The following is a 24292-nucleotide window of genomic DNA, read 5'->3' as shown; positions in this document are numbered from 1 at the left end:
CACTTTTTGCCTGAGAACCAAGTATTTCCTAATAGTTATTTTTCCATCCATAACCTTTTTGAAGATTGTCAACCCGGCACACATCATGACCGCGTCTCCTGTGGGCCTTTGCTTTTGTAGGTGATTCTACGTCGCGGCCCACAATACCCGTCAGCCCCACTTTTCAAGGTTTTAAGCCCCATATTTGTTCAGAATTTGAAAATTCACATTTCTCGTGAATAAACTCACTTGAAAACATACCCATAATCTTGTACAAAATTTCATCTATGGACAACCAATATAGAAAAAACTTCCTTCAACCCCTAACAGACCGGTCAAAATTGCACGAGTAGAGGGAAGTGTGATCTAGAATGTTGGTCAGAAATTTTCGAAAATTCAGACACAGTTAATTTATTGGTGTACAAATATTGCAACCTGTTATAACGGCTATTATAAAACTTGTTTGAAGGAAATGAAAAAATAGCAGATATTTCCGAAACCGAACACTACACACATAGGCGTAGGAGGCGCGGCGGCAGTGGCGGAGCTAGGGGTATTGGTCAGGAGTGGCGAGAATGGTCTGAAGGGGCGCTTTCGACACTATCTAAGCGGAGCGCCACCACTGGTTGGCGCGTAGCGTACAGAAATATTTTGAGTATAGATACTCCCTAGATCGCAGGAAATGACCCTTTCCGGGCCTGGCTAATTTGCAGATAAACGAAGAATAAGGTGTCATCGCCAAATTACACCAACAAAATGTGACAAATGTCAATAAGTAGATGAGAGCGCAATAAAAAAAGTCAATAATCTAGAATAATTAAAAAGTGGTAAAGAGCTGAAAAAGGCGCCAGCAGTCCATTTGAGTCCGTCAGGGGGGGGGGGGCATCCGCCCCCTGACCATATGGACGCTCCGCCACTGCGCGGCGGGGGTGCAGGCCCTAATTCGCCATTACTAATGTAAAAGAGAGTTTTGACATAATTGGACCTCCATGCTTTTTATACATCTACATGAGACATGTCGTTGTTTACATTAGCATCCCGCGGTATACTGCGCAATTTGAACGGACCGTACGGTACATGATGGCATGCGATGTAATAACCGATGCTTGCTTATATGATATTGACATGAACACGTTGAACGCGCGCTTTGCGCGCGAAAATTATTGGTTATTTTTTCAGGCAAGTCGGACAGTTTTGAGGCTTTTCATCCTGGAACGCCATTTTCATGCTCACTGATATGATGTGATATCTGCTGTTTGCGTTACAAATTCGAACAGGCGCGTAGCGAGGAATTTGCCAAGGGAGGGGCGAAGCCTGTAGGCAAATTATCTAAGCGTAGCGCCACCATAGGTTGGCGCGAAGCGTACAAGAAAATTTTGGCCGAAAATGCCTCCCAGATCGCTGGAAATGGCACTACCCAGGACCATTTGTTAGCGCGAAGCGTACAAGCAAATTTTGCCGAAAATGTCTCCCAGATCGCTGGAAATGACACTTCCCAGGCCTTGTAAGTTGCCTCTAAGCACTTTCTATTTTGAAATTACTTTGCGATATCATTTAAAAAATGCTGAATGGGGGGGGGCGGGCGGTCGCCCCCATCCCAAAATGCGTCATGTTCCCCGACGACACGGTCGAGTTCGAGACCAGCCACAGTTGGTTTCATAGCACAATTCTACACACGCGTTATGATAGACCATATATAGTATATATATAGATCATTAGTGAGAGAGGAAAATGGAAACGTCAAAAAATGGAGTTGTCGATGTAAGGGGTAAGGTGAGTCACACTTTTACGAAATCATTGATCCGTCACTGGCTACCCTTCAGCGCTGTAATGATGTCACTGTTCCTCTTTCTCTTCCCGGTGTCTTCGCGTTTTGCTTTTACCCCCTCTTTTTCTCCTTTTTCTCTCTTTCTTCTTTTTCTTTTCCCTTCCTTCCTCTCCTTCTCCTCTTTTTTCCCCTCTTTTCCTTATTTCTTCTCTTTTTTTCTCTTCTCTTTTTCTTATCCGTGGGGCGCGCGCCCCCAACGCCCCCCCTGGATACGCACCTGGATACTGTGGGCGCATCTCAGGATGTTATACGTTGTTTAGAAATTGATGGCGTCCTTTCAGAATGGTTAGAATTGAGTTAACAGATACGGTCTTACGATAGCGACCGTTAATTAGGCCTACGGTGTGCAAATGTCAAAACGTACCATCGTGTATTCATTAATTATGAATATTGTCTGTATCAAAGGTAATCAATAACGATGGCGTCACTCTTTATTTTATATTGCATATATTAATTATTACGTTCTGTAGATCTAATTATAGAACTAATTTATGGTCTAAATATGCCACACTATGCTCCATTTGATATCAATAAGGTTAATTTTTCTTCGTGAGGATGGGAGGGGGATTGGAAATATCGACTACTCGTTAATAAAAATTCACAAATTGAACGCCTTTTAACTTATTTAATGGTAATTGTTCCTACTTTGAAAATTGTCCACTGGTGACGAAATGTTAATGATCGAATCGAATTCATTTCATTAACCTCTCATTAACCTTGACCTTTTGCAAGATTCTGAGAATGCGTCTTAGCTTGGATAAACAAACGTTAATCATCATATTGAAATTTACATTCAATTCATATTCCTCAGCTTTCGAGATAACAACTTTTGAAGTTGGCACGTTTACTACCAAAAGTGAACTTGAAGCAAACAGGAGTGATGCCATAGAAGCACAATGACAAATTTGTTTTATATTTTTCTTCAAAATGTTTAATCCAATTTCTCCTTCAAAATTGGGATGCATTAACATATATGAATATCCAACAGTCATTGGTGGTATTGAAAACTTAACTTTTCCTTCAACGAAACTGGAAAACCTGTCCAATCCAAGGTAAAAACGATAAAGTTAAACCGCATAAGGGAAAACAAAACACTTTGCTGTCAGTGTTCAACTATGACATCACACCTGCTCAAGTTAGCTTATGGTACAAACTGTGAAATTTCAATTATCAATATCTAGAGAATTCGACAAAACTTTATAAATGCTTAGTATTTATTACAAATATTGTTTAGTATTTTTATTAATTTTTAAGTATTACATAAAAAAGGTCAAAAGTGTAATGGCATATTGTCAACTACAAGCGATAGGAAAACTGATACTTCTCGTACCCGCATAAAAGTATATGATCGTGCATGGATACCGTTATTCTAGAACTATTGTTGAAAGGCTCTACTTGTATATAGGTTCATATCATGCATTGGAAGCCTAGCTAACTGTAAATAGCTAACATGTAGGACTATGTATAGGAAACTTTTAAATATACCGCCAAACATAACGATAGGCTTAAAGCTGTCAACAAACCAGCGTTCAATGTGCATGTGGAATACAGACTGCGGTGTAATTGTCTCGCATGTTCCAACGGGCGGGTGGCAGCGTTTCAGTACAGTAACCTTCATGCTTTGCTTTTGATGTCATAGCAAAAGGTTTGCCCGTGTCCGTTGTAACACTGTCAATTATTCAAGCGCTAGTAAATAACCTATATACACAACACCAACTGCATGCTTGCAGCAGAAGTGAAGTTATTAAAGAAGTCGTGCAAGTCATAGCCCGGCATATGTTGCACTATTTTCTACACCATACAAAAGGAAGCCCGACACACGAAGTACCTGCATTGTAAAGTTATCAGTAATCATGGCGTGTTTATCATTCTGGAAACGTTTGGGACGGACTCGAAGGACGGGTGATATTGATACGGGCGCAGACGGCTTAGCTAAATGTTTAGGCCTGGTAGATCTGACCGCTATTGGAATTGGAAGTACACTCGGTGTAGGAATTTATGTTCTTGCAGGAGATGTCGCCAAGTCTACGGCTGGCCCAGCCGTCGTATTTTCCTTTCTATTGGCAGCTGTTGTGTCATTACTATCGGGTAATTAATCTTTCCTTAACTTTCCTTTTTTTTTACATTATCACACTATAGGTTACTTATGTCAGAAGTACTAGTAGGCCTATACAGGGTCGTAGCCTGCGGGATGGGGGCATGGGGAAGCTGCCCCATGAGATTTCTACTTACTAAATGAAAGTAGGACTACGATAATGTGAACGCCTGGACAGTATGCGAGTTAGTTTTAGCGGAATGTTATATCATTTCTTTAGATCTCATTACTCAGTAGCCTATAGTACTGCAATCTCAAGATTCTAGGCACGTATATAGGAATGGCGTTCAAAAAGAACACAAGGTTTATTTTAACCGCTCATCAAGTATATGCACGATCGCAGCTGCGATGACCGTGCGTTTGTTTTGGTTTTCAAGAATTTTGTAAGAATAACAATAAACGTAGAGAGCTCCTAAGACTGAACCTGCGTGAACAGTGTAGCAGTCTAATGTGAAACAACTGTTCATAAATATATTTATTACGTCTAGGTGTTTAATGTAGGCCTATCAGTTTTATTTTTAGCCCCTTTATCAGTGCCCCAATGTTTTAATAAAAAATACGTATATACCAGGGCATTTTTAACATACTAACTAGGGGGACCGCGATCCCCATTCCCCTACACGGCCCACCCTGCACTCAGCTTATCCCCCCCCCCAAATAATGATTACACAAACCTAACAATTAATTTACACGTAAATTCCCCATATGGCTTCCCCTCAGCATATATAGGCTACCGCTACCATTAGAATGTCCTATAGCGTCCTTTAATATCTTCAATTACTTGTGTAAATTATTGAATAAAGCAGAGATGATAAGTAAAATAAAGTCCTAATTTTGCCCTATATACAAAGTGATTTTGCCGAATAATTTTTTTCTTCTAATTCACCTTTTCTTTTGGAATTTTACATTTCTAAAACATGAGAACTCAAAATAAAGACTGTTGAGATGCAACTTACAATGCCTGGGAAGTGCATGGCATTTCCGGCAATATGAGAGGCATTTTTGGCAAACATTTCCAAATTGCTTGGTACGCGCCAAGTTCCGCCAACTAATGGTGGCGCTCCTCTTAGATAGTGTCATGATGGTCCCCCTTTGTGGGAAATGGCTTCCACCCCTCCTCCACTAAAATGGCTCTGGTACATACGTGCATCAAAAACAAAACAAAAAGCAACAACATTTGGACGATACATGATTTATCTTGATGTTCCTCAACTACCTCCCTAGGGATTTTACCCAAGCTACTGCCCTGACATACTCCCCTCCGGACACATTTTAAAGTTCAATTAAACATATAAAGAGCAAACTTTGAAAAATTGTAAATTTCCAAAATTTTACTTCACTGTAACAAATTAAACGTGATTAAACAAGATACAATTCTGCATTGTTTTAGGGAATAAACTATCGATTTAGAAACACCCAACTGAAAAAGCAATTCAAATTTACTATGCGTTTACCTATTCTCAACTTTCTTATGCAATTTGAAGTTTATGGTACAGTCTCACGGTACTACTTTTTAAATCCCCTACAAATTTTACAGAAAAGATTGATCAAACTACTTGCAATGAAAACCTAGAAGGTTTTCAACAAATCAGCAATACTTTGAATATGATCTCAAACAGATTAAAGGTATTTACTCGTGCTACATTGGTGGGATTGTATTTAATTAATAATTGTAACGGTATGGTACCTAGGCCTATAGTGTGTTAGATGACATATCTTAAACAATTGAGCCCTCTAATAATACGCGAAATAACGATTTTTTCCATGTGATCCGCCGTACAAATTATACATGGAAAATTAACAACTATTTTTACAACATCAGGCACCAACTCTCCTGCCACAATGTAATCAAATAATTCCCTGCAAGCATTTCAAAAGAGTCTACAAACTAAAAATATGCTAATTCTTACTTACCGACAGTATAGCAATACCAATAACTGTTAAGTAGACATGTGACGTGTATTCATGTTTATTCTTATTTTTATCTTTATTTTTGATCGTGTTTAAACCTATTTTTTCTTTTCGCACCAACTGGTCACTAGCTTTGATAAACAGCATAGTTTTGAATTCATTTGTCATCATTCCTCAGTTGTATTCATTACTTTAATTGTACTTTCAGTTCTGTACGCCATATGAGAAATACATTTGAACTGGAACTCTGGTATGCTTTTGCGGTATACTGTTATAACTACGAGAATCGTATATATATATATGCATTCCCTGTGGCCTTTCCTGAATTGCAAAAAAAAAAAAAAAAACGGTAAAATTGCCTATTGTTGTCCCTTAGGCAGATTCTATAATGCGGACAAACTTCACAATGTTTTTGAATCGCTTTTCGCTTTTCGAGGACAGTCCAGTGTTTTCTTAAAAACCAAAGATTGCTGTGTGTATTAGTCCGTCCTACGGGAGAAAAAAAATCAAGTGCTGTAGATAAAAAAAAAAACTTAAAACCGAACGCTGAAAAGTTTCCCGAATATTGTCAAACAACTATTGAAGAGCGCACACTTTAATTTATTGTTTTCTTTCCCCTATAAGGGTTAATTTGTCTTACTCTCATAACACTTGAACAGAAATACGATGCTATGACTCTATAGAAGAGCGAACACTTAAAGCGTCTGTTCTCGATGGATCGCTGATTTTTGACCATTTTTTTTTTACAAAACCTTACTATAATATCACTAGGCAATTAATCAAAACATCGATCCGGCATTCCTCCATCAGTCTGTAATTTAGCTGGTTATTAATTATTCAATCCGCCGTGCTGAACATTTCCTCGTCTAGATATTATTGTTTAATTATATTAGTATTAATTACAGTATTAATTATTGTGGTAATTACAAGCAGAGAGGAAGACGAAAATGTTTTTTATTATCATGATTTCCTTCCATTCATTTTGTCGTTTAACAGTATATGAGTGTATCTTATAGTTTGACAATTTGTTAGCCTTATTAGTTTCAGAATAATAATACTTCGATAATGTTGAAGGATTATTCAAGACATTGTACTTATCGACAAAATTTTTGCTTTAGCTCAGAAATATGCTTACTTTGAACATGCATTGTAACGTATCAATTGGTGTAATTGTATATGAGCGTGAAATTATAGGTATAATTGAGAAACAAAAGACTCAAACTTAATGTTCACAATGAGCGACCTTGATCATGAGCATTTCCCTCTTATCCACTCCACTCCCCGCCCTCCCCGCCCTCCCCGCCCTCCCCGCCCTCCCCGCCCTCCCCGCCCTCCCCGCCCTCCCCGCCCTCCCCGCCCTCCCCGCCCTCCCCGCCCTCCCCGCCCTCACCCTCATTCACTACCGTTTCCTCTTCCCCTCTCCCGCTGCCTGTACCCTCTCGCCCAAAAAATCTAGCTTTCTCATTGCGAGTTTCCGACGTTTAAAGGAGCTGTTTGTGTTCCTTTAATAATCATATTTAACTTCCCAATTATGGATGCGATCAAAATATCATCGTGCAGTATTCTATAGATGATTATTGTTCAGTTCTTGTCGAAATTGGCTCGGATGTAGCTGGTGATTATAGCCTCATAATAAGCAACCCATTGATCGAACCGCAGCCAAAATTCTTATACGCAAAGTATAGGTTATGCCTGGTTACACCACTATACTGCTATATGAAAGTGTAATATATATATATGTATGATATATTTAATGGATAAAGGTTAAAGTGTGCCGTGAAAGTTGCTTTGAAAAGTTACAAACTTAATCGTAAATTTAATATGGGCCAACATCACTGACTCCCCATATATGGTGCAACAAAACCGTCGGCGATACTAGTTCTGTCCAAGCATATTTGAAACGCAACGGGTTGGTCGACAGTATGTGCCGGAAATCTGTTTGAAAGTAAAATCATGAATGGGGTCATTCATGTTCAAACTTTAACCACTCATTTTACTACTGACACATTATTCGCATTGTTCATCACCGAGACAGTTTTGGACACTCGCCTGTTTTTTTGTTTATTTTGTCTGCAGGGAATAACTTGATAAGTGTGGAACCCTCATGAAAGTTCTTTTGACGACTTTCTGCAATGTAGCATGTTATAATAATTTGGGATCAATAGTGAATGACCCTTAATTTTTTCTTTTCGTCTTTTAAAAAAAAAATTGTTCCATCATCTCTTGAATTCATTTTCGGTTTCGCATCGTCGGATCGAGTAATTTCAAGTGACTAGCAATTTTATTCTTTCCCATAATTCATCCATGAATTTAGAGAGATTTTGTGAACCTCAGTGTACCGAAAATATATATTAGACGAAGTCACTGGTAGTCTCATCTATTGTAAGATTTCATATATATATATATAAATATTATATATATATATATATATATATATATATATATATATATATATATATATATATATATATACATATACATATACATATATATATATATATATATATATATATATATATATATATATATATATATATATATATATATATATATATATATATATATATATATATATATATATATATATATATAATATATACTATATAAAGTTGCGCGAGATTTCGAGCCAGTTGTCCGTTTGCTATAGTCTTAGGGAATATTTCCATGTAATATACAGCATGCATGTTCATAGCAAGTGATGAAGAGTTTCATAATTTTTGTGCATTTCATGGATGCATTGGCAGAGGTTATTCTTTCTTTAGGCAGATGGTATCAAGTTACGCTTCATGCAACAGTGGACGCTTGATTAGTTTTAATCCTGTTTTTGACTTTAATTTCACAATTCTTTGGAAAGGGTAAAGTGATGTATATAGACAGATGTGCTATGTGGAATATAGTGCTGTTCTTTGCACTACGGAATGGCTCAGGATATTACCGCAGATTTATTTGCAATGATATAAACATTGCCCGTATTCATTACGTATACGCAGCATTGCACTAAGAGTATGCAACAGCATGGGTACGAGTACAACAACATGAGTATAAACTGTAAAAGAAAAACAAAGACATTTTCAGCTGAAGTGCCCTGATGACATCATTCATTATACTGTTGCCAGATGCATTTACAAAACATCACAAAATTTTAAAAGTTTCTATCTTCGCGATACAAAATGCTATGAGGATCCGGTTTTCATCTAAAGATGAAGACAATATTCAGCAATTTTTGCTAGGCAGTCAACTGTAGCCAATAGAATATCCTTTTAGGTTTCCAGGGGTCCTCTTCCCCCTGCTTAAAAAATAAAGTGCATGTTGCTATTGCTTGTAAGACTTAGTAGTTAAAGGAAGATGGTATCTGGCATCCTTTTGCAGATGAGACAAACTTCAACGCAGTTCTTCACTTCAAAGAAGGCTAGGATTATTTTATTCGCTAGGAATATATATGCATATCTTTATATCTTGGCATATGGTGGTATATCGATCTGGGCACATCGTTGATGTTTTTGCAACGAGGTAGTTTAAAAGATAATCTTCTTGAGTCATTAAAATTCCCTTTTTTGAGTTTAGCTTTTATTAAATTTATTAATGATATAATCCGTTCCCAGATTTTTTTGGTTTCATTTCCAACGTTAGAGAAACCTATAGTGAGCAACATGGTAAGCTATATTACTTGGTAATGGGGAGGCAGGTCTAAGGAATTTTAGTATGCGCTGATAGGAGAGGTGGGGTTGAGTTGGGGGGGGGGGCGGGTAATGATCAGATGATTATTAGTAGTGTGGGGAGGAGATAGAAGAAAGAAAAATGATATGAGTTAAAAGGTCAGTTAATAAATTATATGACGACACCAAAAAAGCCGATAAAGCAAGGGTCCGCATACGTTTATATGTTTACAGGCCTACTCCACTGAGAAAGAACCAAGGGCTCATAATGAGGCATGAAAACTATAGATTGTACTTTTAACTTGATGTTAAAGAAATAACCTTAACCGAAAGCTGTAGATCAATTTTCCGACGTCGGGGGAAATTTACGCCACCGAATGAAAAGTGTTTCGCTACCCACGTTTGGGGGTCGCCCCACATAGTTTGTGGACCGTCGGGCTAGATCCTTGCGAAATGTTATTCGCTAATCCCGGCTACATATATACATGACGAGGCCCGTCTTGAGGTAAACTCTGTCACTTAGGCTAGAGTGTGACAGGTATGGGTTATAAGTGTGGAGCCGATTGACTAAAATAATAAATTAAAATCACCAAATTTTGGCACAAGCACTGTTCGAACAAAAGTGGGGAGGTTTAGCTATTCCCGCCCACTTTCCAGCGATGTCAGTGGTTGAAGGGAAAATAATGAGAACAATATCCTATACATATTCCACGTTGTATACTATCAGTGCCACTGTGAGCTTGAAAACCGTCTAATGAGTACTGCAATACTTCACTTCAGCCCGCAGGCTTCGCTATAACAATCTGACAATCTGCATGTGAAAAGCGAATGCATTGTGTAAGCTATCCGCTATATACCCGCAAAATGCAAAATCAATCCTGACCGTTATAGTTTATTCCTGATACTGAAGTATAAATAGCGGGTAGGATATACATGATACGTCTAGTTGAATTGGTACCTGGTTTGTATAGGGCTGCCTTTGCATTTGAATATCAAGCAAACCATCAACTGAAGTCAGTGAAGTCCATTTATAGAATAAGGAACGAAATAGTGGTCCTATATAGTAAGCAATACAATACAATTTAATACACTATAATACAATACAAGTTAATACAACGAAACTAAATACAATGCAATTTTATACAATGCAATTTTATACAATGGAACTTAATACAACTTAATACAATACAACTTAACACAAAACAACTTAATACAATACAACTTAATACAATACAACTTAATACAATACAACTTAATAGAATACAACCTTAATACAATACAACTTAATACAATACAACTTAATACAATACAACTTAATACAATACAACTTAATACAATACAACTTAATACAATACAACTTGCGATAAGGATAAGATGCGATACGACACGATACAATACAGATTAACCAGAGGTCTATTGTGACGTAATCGTACAATATGACGTCATATTCAACGCCAGGCTATCAAATCCTAATTAAAAAAAAAAAAAGTCGACCTCATCTTAACGTTTTATGCTGTACAGTAATATGCAAGTAAATTTTGGTGCTATAGCGTATCAGTTTTCCATAAGTGCTCATCAAAATATCTTTTCCAATTATCCTCTTCTATATACCCTGAAACAAAATCTATCAGTTTGGATCCCAAATGGGAATTTCTTCCAGATTTACGTGAGATTTGGTTACCTAGGAAACCAATGGATTTGTTTTTTGACCAAAGGCGTTGAAAACGTACTGGTATGGAAAAGTTAACCTTCATTTAGATGTGGAGATCGGTCTATTGCGCCAATGATTTTATATCAGGAATTGCAATACAAGTTTTACAGATGCAGGTAAACAAAATGAAGAAGACACAGGATACAGCATATAATTACAGCCCAAAAAATATGCTAGATAGTCGAATAATGGTCACTCATGTCCAATCTCCAATGTAACCATTTTACCATTTGCCGTGCACCCTTCAAGTTTTTGTTGTTTTGCCATTTGATTGTCTTATTTAATCCCTTTTCATTGTCTAGGAATAGTCATGAGGTTTAGACACTCCAAGTACGGTAGGTCCGAGACAACTAGCAATTGCAATTTTTGACAGTTCATAGGTTTTTAGTGGATCAGCTGCATCACAAACTTACCGAGTATTACAGACTAAAATAAGACTGCAGTTTATCAAAGTACATTTACCTTGCTGGAGACTTTTGTTTTCATCAAATGGAAAATTGGTTGGCTAGCAAATTATATGAATGAATGATGCCGTTCAGTCAACTTCAGTGTTCAGCATTTCGTCATATAGAAAACGTTTTAAATGTTACTGGGAATTACTCATGTGTAAACGCACACCAATAGATTTATTTTTAGACTTTTTCGAGTTTTGATACTGTTATATTATTTGTACTGAATTGAGGCCAATCAACCTGCAGCTGCATCAACGGTTAGTCGTTTAGTACAAGGGGCGTCGAGACACAATTAAGTCATCGGGGCCCCCTCATCGACCCCGGCTCCCGACCTGTAACCCCATCGGACCCCGCACTCTCGTCTGGTTACCACTTTAGTCGTTATACGGCGCATTTTACCTTATTGCTGAAATCAGTTTCACCCATGTTGTCTCAATAAACGTGTTTGCATTAGGCTATTTTTCTTACATGATTACCAGCACCATTTTTACCTTACAACGTGCGACGTTTCTTTAACACTGTTATGATTTATATTACACGACTACCAACAAAATTAAACAAACTTTGCTGTGATCAAGGACATTAAAACCATGATATTTGTTATCCCCTAAGGATAACAAGGAACGCCAAAGGTGACAATCTGATCAACAACGTGCAGAATTCTCCCGCTGGATCACAACACCCATTACAAGCTCTAATTTGAAAAGGAGAAACCGCGGAAATAAATCAACGATTCAACAAAAGATTAAAAAAAAAAAGAAAAAAAAAGGATAATTAGTATGATTGGCCGACGGCATGTTTATCAATACTTGTTAGTTTTAATGGGAAAGGGAATTAAGTTTTTTTTTCAACTTAAAAAGTTTCCCTTAATCGACATTTTAATCTCAATTTAGCAATAGCACGGTACATTAAATGTGCACATTCCCTAATGGGATTTCATACTGTCACCAATATTGTATTATGCTAAAACACACAAATACTTTTGAAAACATGCAACACATTATATAGTACAACATTTTTCTTCGGTTATGGAATGTCTGTTTGAGTGGTATTAATACCTCTGTGTAGAAGACGTTCTTCACTTTAGTTTACTACCAAGCGACGCTTCGTATGTGATTGTGTGTGCGCGTGCGGTGGGGGAGGGGGGGGGGCGTGGGGAGGAAGGGGGTAGGGTGAAATACAGATGATTTTAAAGATTTCTAGTTCGATTATATGTAGAAAACTAGGACTTCTAGAAATGTTTCTAGCTGTTTCATGTTATTTCAAACTATGCACCTTTAAAAGTACTCTGGATCGTTTGACTCCTTTAAGGATAAATTCATGATGACGTCAAATCCACAGTTCATACCCAAATGTCAATGTTCATGTTGTAATATATTGTATAAGTAAAATTTATTAACTTCATAAAACAAAAATCTTTTTACTTCACATAAACAACATTGCAAAACAACATTGTTTTGTACGGATGACATACAAGCCATTTGTCATGAAAAGATTTGTAATATATATATATAGATTTATCCAACGTTTTACGTATATCACACACAGTTTGAACCACAAGCCACGTACATAGGCTACAACACTTACCGATAGTATAACGCTTTCCGTATCTCCATAAAATCTCTCGCCTTATTTAATCGCGTTTCAGCTATACACACAGAAATATATCGAAAGAATGAATTTAGTTTGTATTGCAGTACAATCTAATTGAAGTTGTTGAACGAATTCGGTAAATACCGAGTGTTTAGTTAAGTACTAGCCTATTCATGTTTTCTCTTTACGGTATACATGTGAAGGAACGCGTCAAGTGTTTGCGTTACCGAATATAGTAAGGCTACAGGTATACACATGGGACCCCGGGAGACGAATATTTGTATTTGTCAACGGCTCACTCCCTAACGACGTATTTTGTGTATATATACATATATATATGATAGAAATATACGTGGTTTCGTCCCTGCTATATGAACCAAAGAGTCTGGGTGACGAAATGGTGAGAACCACATGGAATAATTTCTTATATAGTTCATTAACCTTCATTTTATTAACATATCTAGAAGAGTTTCTTGGTTTGATCAATTTGGACGTTTTTTTTTTTTTTTTAAATTCGGTGAATGTCTGGTGAAGGAATCGCCAAGCAAAAGGGAACAGCTGATTACTTCATATCAGCTTGGGCGGACTGGTCTTACCATCTTACCAGCTTCGTAACTGTAAGGCGCTATGTCCGAGGCCCCGAAGGTTGAGACATTGAAACGTCGAAGGTGCCTATTTCCTCTTGGTCGAGAAAGATGTCATTCTCGTCTATAGGGCGCCAAATGCGCCAATTGTTTTAAGACCTCGTGCCGTCGTCTGAATAAGTAGCCGGTACTATACGCACCAGTCCACTGATTTTATACCGTCTGCCCGTAGCTATATCTTCGTTCTAGTTCTATAATCCCTGTTTATAAATTTTATACCATTATTCAGTGGTGGATCTAGGATTGCTCAGAGAAGAGAGCTGCCTTTTACATCTAATTGTCAGCTTTCAACTCGGAAGAGGCTGTCCGTGAGACCAATATTGATAGATACCGAATTTGCCACCGAATTATCGGTGTGCACATATTAGAACATATTCATGGTAAAAGTAAGAAGTTACTGCGAGCGAAGCGTACTTAATTTTCCACATTGTGTACCGTGTTTGGAGCAAAACTGTTTTTGCAGCTATGTTTTTGTGCCAAAAGTATTGCAGAAAACGTGAGCTTGGTTCGTCCTCCCCCGAGATTCTGACCTTCGGCAATGACACGTATAATTCTGTTTTTCTCTTTCAATTCCTTGTCAGGTGTTTGCTACGCAGAGTTTGGTGCGCGCATGCACATCACCGGTTCCGCGTACACATACGCCTACGTCGCGGTTGGGGAGTTCATAGCTTTCATTATTGGATGGAGTATGCTCGCTGAGTGCATCATCGGGGCGTCTAGCGTCGCTACGGCTTGGAGCGGCTATCTTGACGTGCTTGTTAACGGGACTTTTAGCACCGCAATCTCCGAAAATGTCGGCACATTTAGATGGGATTTCCTCGGCGGATATCCAGACTTTGTAGCTTTTGGGATCTCTTGTGTTATGACCTTGGCGTTGATCATGGGCGCCAAATTTAGCTCATTGACGATGATCTTGTTTACTGCTATTAACTTCACCGTTGTCTTCATCTGCATCTCTGCTGGTCTCTTTTACATTGATGTGGAAAATTGGAGCTTGGATGGAGGCTTCTTCCCATTTGGGTTTGCAGGGGTGAGTATATTCCAGTTAATATTATTGTCTAAAGGGGACACATAAACCAAACCATCATCTTTAACAACTTAAATCACATAGTTCTTTGTGAAGGAAAACTCTACGACACAGCTAAGAAGGATTTTGCTCCATTTGGGAGATATCGCAGTTAAAGGTCCTTGTACACTAGGCGCGACGCGATACAAAACAGTTTAAATAGTGTTATTACTTAGACCCTTTCACACTAGGCGCGAAGCGGGGCGACGCCACAAAATTGAGTTAAAAATGTTCTACTTTTGTCGCTTTACGACGTGTGACCAATCATTGTCCTCCGTAAGATCACATGATAAGCAGGATAAAACGTGAATATCTTTCTAACCTGTTGGCTACAATGATACTTTTCTCTTCCGTTTTACTCTTCCACACAGCAAAGCTATATCAATTAAATCTTATATCATCACAATGTTTGCAAAACTTGTAAAACCTGCACTGTTGATGGCATGATGTTGAATGTCGTTGTACAGTTATCGCACATACCATCATGTGAACCCGGGACACAAGAAATTTCCCGCCATGAAAAAAATCGCAGAGCGATGCAAAAAATCGCCTGTATAGTGTGAAAGGAAAAAATATCGCTGGCGACTTTTTTTTATCACTTCGCATAGCATCGCGTCGCGCCTAGTGTGAAAGTGCCGCCCTCTGAAAAAAAAGTTAACTTTCCGTTGCTTGCAAGTGAAGTTTTCTTCTTGTCGCTACAAAATGCAGACAGTAATGAAACGTGATACATTGTTATCTTTAATCTGGACCTGAGATCAGGGAGTTCCATAACAACTCCCTGCTGAGACGTCCATCGCTGCTATGTACACTGTGTTCAGGGGCGTCGGAAGCTATTTGGGATTGGTACGGCAGATCAGAGTGTGGCCATCTATCAAAATTATCGGGGGGGGGGGGGCGTTTGGTAGGTCAAATTACGCTACGCGCCACCATGGATGGCGCGTAGCGTAATGGAGAAAATTTTGAAAAAATGCCTCCCAGATTGCAGGAAATGACACTCCCTTGTCTGTTTTTGTACCCGATTAATCTTCTGAAACACATTTTTGAAGTATGTTTCATTTTGGTTCTTTATTTTTTGCCATTTTTTTTTCTTAGTCCTATTTTTTTTTTTTTTTTTTGCGCCGTGAATATTGGTCCGGCGTTCGCCGGACCTGCCGCACCGGCTCCGACGCCCCTATATATGTAACGCGAAAAGGGCAACATTATTGTGTTGTTAAAGCAAAGTTGGTTGCTGTCTAAACCAAAGTTGTTGCTGCTATTTTAACATGTTGCTGATGTTCGTTGATGTCTAAACTTACGCTGATGTCTAAAGTCATGCTGATGACTAAACGCGCGTTAGCTTGTCTAAACTCACGTTGATTTCTAAACCGGTACGGTTGATGTCTAAACCCACATTGATGTCTAAAATTTTCGTTGCTATCTAAACTTATACGGTTGATGTCTAAACTCACGTTGATGTCAAAAATCAAGCTGATGTATACACTTTCGTTGATATCTAAAGTTTCGCTGTTGTAACACATTGTGAACGAACATCATTCTTTCTTTACAAAAATTTATAACAATCAACCGCAAGTTGCTTCCGTGCAGAGCTAGCAACATATACAGAGATTTTCATGCTAAATACAGCCAATGATGTTTTCTCAATTTCCCGCGATTTGTTTGGCTAATAGTCCCTTACTCATTGTCCACTCATTGTCTGCAAACATGCTTGCATCTTCAGTGCTTAATGAACGCAAAGTATGAGGGCTTAACTATGTAACGCGAAAAGGGGAAAAAATCTTTAACGTCCTAATTTGTAGCAAAATCAAGTTGTTAACGATACTTACATGCGAGGACGTTGTTAGTGAAATCGCTGCAAGGTCGAAGCATGGAGGTACTATATACGGAGTTGACGAGGAGGAAAGAGTGGCAGGGCAGGCGAAATGAAGGTCGGGCGGCCGCCCCTGTAACTGACAGCGAAGCTAGGGCACTGGATGGCATCTGCCATGTATGTTGTGTAGAACATTCACAAAGTACAGGCAGTGATACGATCGCATCTTTACAACTACAATAGTAAAAGCATATATATGTCATAATAAACGCAATTGGTGTTCGATCGGTACGAAAACCTTTCTCTAGTAATATTACTGTCACTCGTTTTACTTGATTGCCGACATTCACAACATATCCAGACATCATTTAATGGTTCAAATAAATAAGTTTTAAGTGCAGTATTTTTTGCTGGCATTTTGTCTATAGACACTCGTTTTACTTGATTTCCGACATTCAGCGTATCTCTACACATGGTTGAAGGGGCTACATGAAATCAGATTAAAAGGCAGTATTTTTATGCTGGTACTTTGTCTAGACACTCGTTTTACTTCATTTCCGACATTCACAGCGTATATGCATAGCCTATAACATTTTAAAAGTTGTTTACCGTGCCGCCTCCTAATCGTATGAGACGTATCGCACATGTTAACTGATAGGATGGCAGTGGGAGATACGGTAACTTATAAAACAAGGTTTCCACAATTTGGCGTCTGATGACTCCAAATGACCTTTGACCTCAATAAAATCCTTTACTGAACGTGTCACAACTACATACTAAATATGAGATTCGTCCAACCTTCCCTTTTTGAGTTATCGTGTTTACAAGGTTTTCACAATTTGACCTCTATAGTGACCCCAAATGGACTTGGACCTCCACGACCCCTATTGTTTTTGGTGGAGGTGTGTATAGCCACGTACGTACAGTAAATTGACCTGTATTTATCATGTCATAGTGTTATTGTATCATAATGTTGGTTCGGGCCATTTCTATTGTAACAGCTAGTTCTGCTTATACTAACAAGCAGAAATCTAGTGCATGAAGATCATCGAAACCTCAATGCATTTTGCATTCTGGTTTACATTACAGGGTTGAGCAATTTTGAACGGCGATGGCAACAACATAAGTTTAGACAACGACGTATGTTGAGACAACGGAAGACATCAACGTGAGTTTGAGCAACAACGTGTTAAAACAGCAGCAACAGGCTTTAGTTTAGACAATAACAAACTTAATTTAGACACAGGGGCGTCGGAAGCTATTTAGGATTGGTACGGCAGATCAGAGTGTGGCCATCTATCATAATTATCGGGGACGTTTGGTAGGTCAAACTACGCTACGCGCCACCATGGTTGGCGCGTAGCGTAATGGAGAAATTTTTGAAAAAAATACCTCCCAGATTGCAGGAAATGGCACTTCCCTAGAAACAAGACCCCTGCCATGCCAGAGTAGTCACATTTAGCCTACTTGCCGTCATCATTATTTGCCATGGCATCATTTTTTGCCATTTTTTTTCCTTAGTCCTACTTTTTTTGTTTTTTTTGCGCCGTGAATATTGGTCCGGCAGACCGGCTCCAACGCCCCTGGTGTTGTGGGTATTAAATGTAACTGAATGCATTGACTGTATACACTAGTGTCTAATTACCGACATTATAGCAGCTGTGTGTTTATTTTCTGGGATCAATGGTGGTGTCTAACACTTCTGTTACACCTCATTCGAAACTAGGTCAGATTACCGGCATCAGACGTTTCTTTGTGCGCGAGTCTTCACTCCCTTTAAGCTACGCACTTTGTGTTGGAATACAACCTAATGTCACCTCCTTGGCAAATCATGGGTACGCCTCTGCGGGTGGTAGACAAGAGGAGGTGGCTTAACACAATGGAATTGTCATTCCTAACGTTTTAATTCTTCTTTCATCCCTCAGGTGTTAAAAGGTGCTGCCACTTGTTTCTACGCTTTTGTCGGTTTCGATGTGATTGCCATATCCAGCGAGGAAGCCAAAAATCCGTCACGTGATATACCATTGGCTATTATGTTAACGCTGTTGTTATCCTTCCTGGTGTACACAGGGACCTCGTTGATCTTAACCTTGATAGTTCCGTATTATGAGATTTCTGCCTCTGCGCCCCTCGCAGGAGCCTTCCTCGCCAAAGGGTCCTACATGGTAACGTACTTAGTAGCTGTAGGGTCCATGGTAGCACTGACAGCCTCCATGCTTGGATGTCTGTTTCCTATACCGAGATTGACATTCGCCATGGCCAGAGATGGTCTTCTGTGTCCGATGTTTGCTCACGTTCATCCAACTACCAAAGTACCCATCTTGAACTGTATAGTCGCGGGATCTTTGACGGCTCTCACCGCATTGTTCCTTAGTCTAGAGCAGCTCGTTGAGATGATGTCCATCGGGACTCTCCTCGCTTACACGTTGGTGGCGGCCTCGGTGATACTGCTACGTTACAAACCGATAGACGAACAGAGAAATTTACTCGACGAGTCATTTGACGAAAAAGGAGCGACGAATCAGAAGAAGGATACTACTGATGCAAGCATGGAGTTGCATAACCTCGTCAAAAAGGACCTCACGGAAAAAGAGAGGCTCGTCGGCCCTAGAGAACCCACAGGAGCGTCTTATCACAAAGTAGCAAAGTTCACTTTTATCTTTGCCGTAACAAGTTTCCTACTCTCAGCTTTTCTCACGTACGGTGTTGTGTCCCGACTGCTGCCAACATGGATGAAAATCATCCCTGTATTTATATTTGCGATTATGCTCGTTTTGATGACTGTTGTTATTGCGAAACAACCACAAAGCACAGAAGAGCTTCCATTTAAAGTTCCCTTCGTCCCTATTTTGCCTCTCTTGTCTATATCGTGTGACATTCATTTGATGATGCAGCTTTCTCCGGCAACGTGGATAAGATTCGGATTATGGTTAATATTAGGTGAGTATAATTATGTACAGTGCTGGATTACAATGATACAAAAGGCAAAAGAGGCAAGTGCCTAAATGTCTCCAAGGGAAAGGTGGAATGCAGCTATAGCAAGGGTAAGGGGTCCCCTTGGCAGGAACAAGGGGCCTATTGCAAGGACAAATGGACACAGGGCAAGGTCACGGTCAAGGGGCCTCTGAGAACACTTTCGAGGAAGACATGCCATATTTATTTGTCGGGTTACTGCCTCCAATGCTTAATAAAGAAAGAAGGGGTGGGGGTCAGGCGGTGATATTAAGCAGAAGTGTTTCGCCAAAATATTTCCTTAAAATTGCTCCCAACTCTAGGGTGCTGGTCATTTCCATGTACAGACATTGCATGATGACTTAAGGCACAAAAAACCTAACTTCGTTATCTAGTAGACCGTCAAAACCCAATTGCTATCAGTTGAGGTTGAATTTCTATAAGATTTCAACAGCTTGAGTTAATCAATTAAAGCGGCTGGAGTGACTAGTCTAATACACAGGCCATTAACGTCATTTACACAGATGCATCACAAAACTCAATGGGGAAACATTATGTGAAAACATTAGTTTAAAAATACTGGTGTTGAAAGTCATAAAAGGTGTCCTGTTGTTTATACCCCCCAAAAAAGTTGGGTTAGTTTGGTTGAGTTTTTTTCTAAAGTTTATAAAACAATGGATGGATGAACATTATAATTAAGGTCCTACATTGAAGGAGCCGACGTCATCATCAATTTAACCTGTCAGGAGCATTCCAGAGTATTTGTAAATTTTAAAAGGTGAATGTCATGAAAAACTAGAATAGTTATAGAAATATTTCTAACACTCAAATTTATCTGTATTCTTTGGACTAAACATCTATCTTAAGTCATCATTTAAAGTTGGGATACGAGATGTGCAAATTGAAGGATGGGGTGGGCCGTGGGGGGGGGGTAGGGATGCCTGAAAGCACCGTACATTACATTTTGGTTTTCGTATTATTATTATTATTATTATGTTTCAAGACACTTACCCAGAATTGCGCATAAAGATGTCCATGCATGTAATATTTTGAGTACATGAGTTCGGGGTGCACACCCTCCTTTCGAAAGAATTTCATGTTGCTCGAATCAGCTTGGAAATATATATAAATCTTTGAATGTGTTTTGACACACGATCTCACTTCATTTTCTATACTAACGAAATGACAGTTACGAGCACGGGTGATTACGACCAGTAATCGGGAATCGAGGGGGAAAGGGAGGGGAGGGGTGCATAGCGCCTTTTTTTAAAATTGGACAAATACAATTTAATGTAGCTACTAGTCAAAAAAAAAATGCCTCAGAATGCACCATTCTACGTCTACAATTTTATATTTGTATTTTCTGGGGGGGGGGGAGGGGGGGGGCTCCTCCTTGTGGATCCGTCCCTGATCAGGTGTAGAACATATGACAAATGAATTCCGTTTGTGGAATTTGATTTATCGCCTCGATTTTGGAGTGACCGTACTAAACTTTAGTGTTAAACAATGACGGTTTTGTTTGATGTTACGGTGTGACATCACAATTATTGTGCAATTCTCCCCTCCCCTCCCCTCCCCTGACCGCCCCCTTAATAAAAATGACTGAATTTTATATTATTTTTCTTTGTCAGCAAACAGAGAATGCTGCGAAGATGGAATTTGGATTAATGTCTTTGTTTTATTTGGACTGATATGATACATATATTCCAGAATAAAAAGTCCCAGAATTTGATATACATTTAAACTAATAACGATTTGTTTACTTTTCTTCCCTTCTATACTTCAGGTTTGGCAGTATATTTCTTCTATGGTATCTGGCACAGTAAAGCAGGCGAAGAAGAAGACGATGACAGCAAACTTAACCCAGAGAGCATAGCAGACGAACCAGATGTGATACAAGGAAACTATGAATGAAGGAAGCCATCTTAACTGACAAGGTGTAATAATAGGGGACAAAAACCCAACAGACTTCTTTACCTTTAAAACCATCGTTGTTGGTAAACTACGGAAGCTAAAAAGTGCCATCAACATAAGAAAACTTTGCCCCAATAAGTCAACATGTTTTCAGTAATTGTTTAGATAACAAGATAATATCTTCTAACTCAGAAAAATGTTGGATTGCTCAGTTGCTTTAACTGACTTGTTGAACAATTTTCTGCAAAATGTTGAATTGACCACTTATAATATGTCGTCAATTCAACATTTTTTCTGCAAAATGTTCCCACTGAGCAATTGAATAATTTTCTGCAAAATGTTTAATTGACAACTAATCGTATCTCGTCAATTAAACATTTTGCTGAAAATTGCTCAATTGCTCAGTTAAAGCAACTGAGCAATCCAACAGTTAACAGAATTTTTATAAGATATTATCTTATTATCTAAACCATTTACTGAAAAAAATGTCAACTTATGGGGCAAAGTTTTTCTTATGCTGATGGCTATTTTAAGCTTCCGTAGATCGTTGTTGGTAAACAACTTCCCCAAACAGTTGAGAAACGTTTTGCTCCGTTTGGAAGATCCTATAGTTTAAAAAGGCCTGTCTGGGGTCTGTCATTTCTGTGTCATTTCTGTGATGTCATAGAGCCACTATAGGATATGAGACCAATGATTTTCTCTTCGTTTATCTTTACATATAATTTGCAACAGTGTTGACATTGAAACCGATGTCATCATTAGGTCATGGTAGAAAACTTGAATATGTTACAGTCAGCATTTGCATCTCCGTAACAGAAAATGAAACGCTGTAATTATTAAAAGCTAAAGAAATAGTTGATCACATTTGACTTGATGATGTCATATTTAGACTTGCTCAAGTCTCAGTGCCAAAAAAAAAAATCTTTGAAGTCTTGCAAATGGAATGAGATTTTTAGGAGCTTCTGTATGCCAGGTATCTCTATCACATAGATCAAATATGATGGGTGGATTTGTGTCTCATTTTACCTGGTTAATCAAACTCCGGTTAGATGATATTGAGAGAATCGACCGGGTCAGGAGAGGGTCATGAAAAGTAGCGGGGGTAAAAAGAACCCTCTTTTGGTCAAACTCAGGGAGCTGGTCAAACATCAGTCGGGATTTGGAGCATCGCCTCTGGTGAAAAACTGGCTGAATTCTGCGTAAGTGTAACCGAATGTGTGAACTTCCAAGGGGAGTGAGGAGGGTAGGACAGGATGGGGGTAGGATAGCGGGGGGGGGGGCAATCATTTTGCATAACTTTTCAACTGAATTGGTACCATGAAGAACACGTTTTATTTCATATTTATTATTTCATAAAGGAAAAATGGATCTCTCCTTCTCCCCCTCCTCCTCCTCCCCTTCTCCTCCTCCTCCTCCTCCTCCTCCTCCTCCTCCTCCTCCTCCTCAGATAGGACACGATTTAACCAAAAACGAGTCACGTTTATTTTCGTTCACCTTCTTCTACCCTCCATCCGCGGCTTCCCCCCCCTCTCCTCCCCTCACCCTCAATCAAGACATGGATAAATTCTTCCGGACGCCCATATCGATATTAAGCGATTTAATGTTACAAGGACTATGATTTCAATGCGCAGTTTTGTGAACTGAACTATATATATCTGTATGTAAGCTGCGATGTACAGACACTGTTCGCGTATATGTATATAGTTTGAAGTTATTTACATTGCTTCGAATTCTGAAGTTTTGAATAATATTTTCAATAAAGCCCGCGTTACAATTATTGAAATTAGGGATAGCGGAATGTTTGTACACCTGCTTTTATTTGTCATCCAATGGCTTTAAATTGCTTCATTCTTTTCGGTCTTATAGCTCCTGCAGGTATGCCTATATGTATAACTTTTGATATAAGTTGTGTGTTTGCCTATAATATATATATATAGCATAAATTCAACATGAAAGCAACAGTGTTTTCGGGATATAACGAGGAAGAATTTTCCTTATATGACTTCAAATGAAGGGCAACCAAAAATCAACATAGGCAATGGTCATATAGTGTAGTTATGTATACGTATAGAGTAGTGTTTACAGCGTGTGTCTCAGTAGAAGGACATGAGTAAAATAATACGTATTCAATCCAGGCCCGTGTAGCGACAAATTCTAAGTGTTGGGGGGGGGGGAGGTGGGGTAGGTGGCAGTGGGCGTGGCACAAACAGTTTAAGGAGGGGCACAATGCTTATACCGAGACGCTATATATAAGGAGCTTCACCGTTAGATATATACGTGCGATAACGAATCGACGCTTTAAAGATATATGATGAATGTGAACTCAAAATAGGTAAAACAAAGTTGGCATGGCAACGAATTGGTTTTCAAATCAGAAAAACAAATGAGATAAAAGTGCGAATTGGGTAGCGACTCAGGGGCGCGAAGTTTAAACTACAAACCATTCGGGGTTCCTCACATGCATTACAGTATCGCTGATTGACTTACAGAAGGGAGTGGTTTCATTATCAACAAATAGCTCGGCTAATATATGGTTGGCCAAATTCCCACACGCAACCGTTACATTTCTGAACTCATCTCGCGGAACGGGTCAAAACGTACATGTTTTAACGAGAAAGGGTGCTAGGCTAAAAACCCGGGCCCATGGTCAACGAAAGGATGCCAGTGGAAATATGGGATACAAA

The 24292-nt window shown here is 38.9% G+C and overlaps 1 protein-coding gene across 1 annotated transcript; it reads left to right on the top strand.

Annotated features, from left to right (window-relative positions):
* Positions 1-3177: 3177 nt before the first annotated feature.
* Positions 3178-22870, top strand: LOC139976122 (high affinity cationic amino acid transporter 1-like). The gene is made up of 4 exons (XM_071984560.1): positions 3178-3895; positions 14451-14899; positions 18668-19682; positions 21481-22870. The coding sequence occupies exons 1-4, from the start codon at positions 3661-3663 to the stop codon at positions 21606-21608; spliced, it is 1827 nt and encodes a 608-aa protein (XP_071840661.1). The 5' UTR covers positions 3178-3660; the 3' UTR covers positions 21609-22870.
* The last annotated feature ends 1422 nt before the right edge of the window (positions 22871-24292 follow it).

The sequence above is a fragment of the Apostichopus japonicus genome, chromosome 11, assembly GCF_037975245.1.
Source record: "Apostichopus japonicus isolate 1M-3 chromosome 11, ASM3797524v1, whole genome shotgun sequence".
Lineage (NCBI taxonomy): Eukaryota > Metazoa > Echinodermata > Holothuroidea > Aspidochirotida > Stichopodidae > Apostichopus > Apostichopus japonicus.
Note: the sequence above shows the minus strand (reverse complement) of the source record. Positions and strands in the feature narration are given on the sequence as shown.

Excerpts from the sequence above, each read along its gene's own strand:
- LOC139976122 (XM_071984560.1), top strand. The coding sequence starts at position 3,661 with ATGGCGTGTTTATCATTCTGGAAACGTTTGGGACGGACTCGAAGGACG. Across the intron at positions 3,896-14,450 it reads TGTTGTGTCATTACTATCGG|GTGTTTGCTACGCAGAGTTT; the intron begins GTAATTAATCTT and ends ATTCCTTGTCAG. Across the intron at positions 19,683-21,480 it reads CGGATTATGGTTAATATTAG|GTTTGGCAGTATATTTCTTC; the intron begins GTGAGTATAATT and ends TCTATACTTCAG.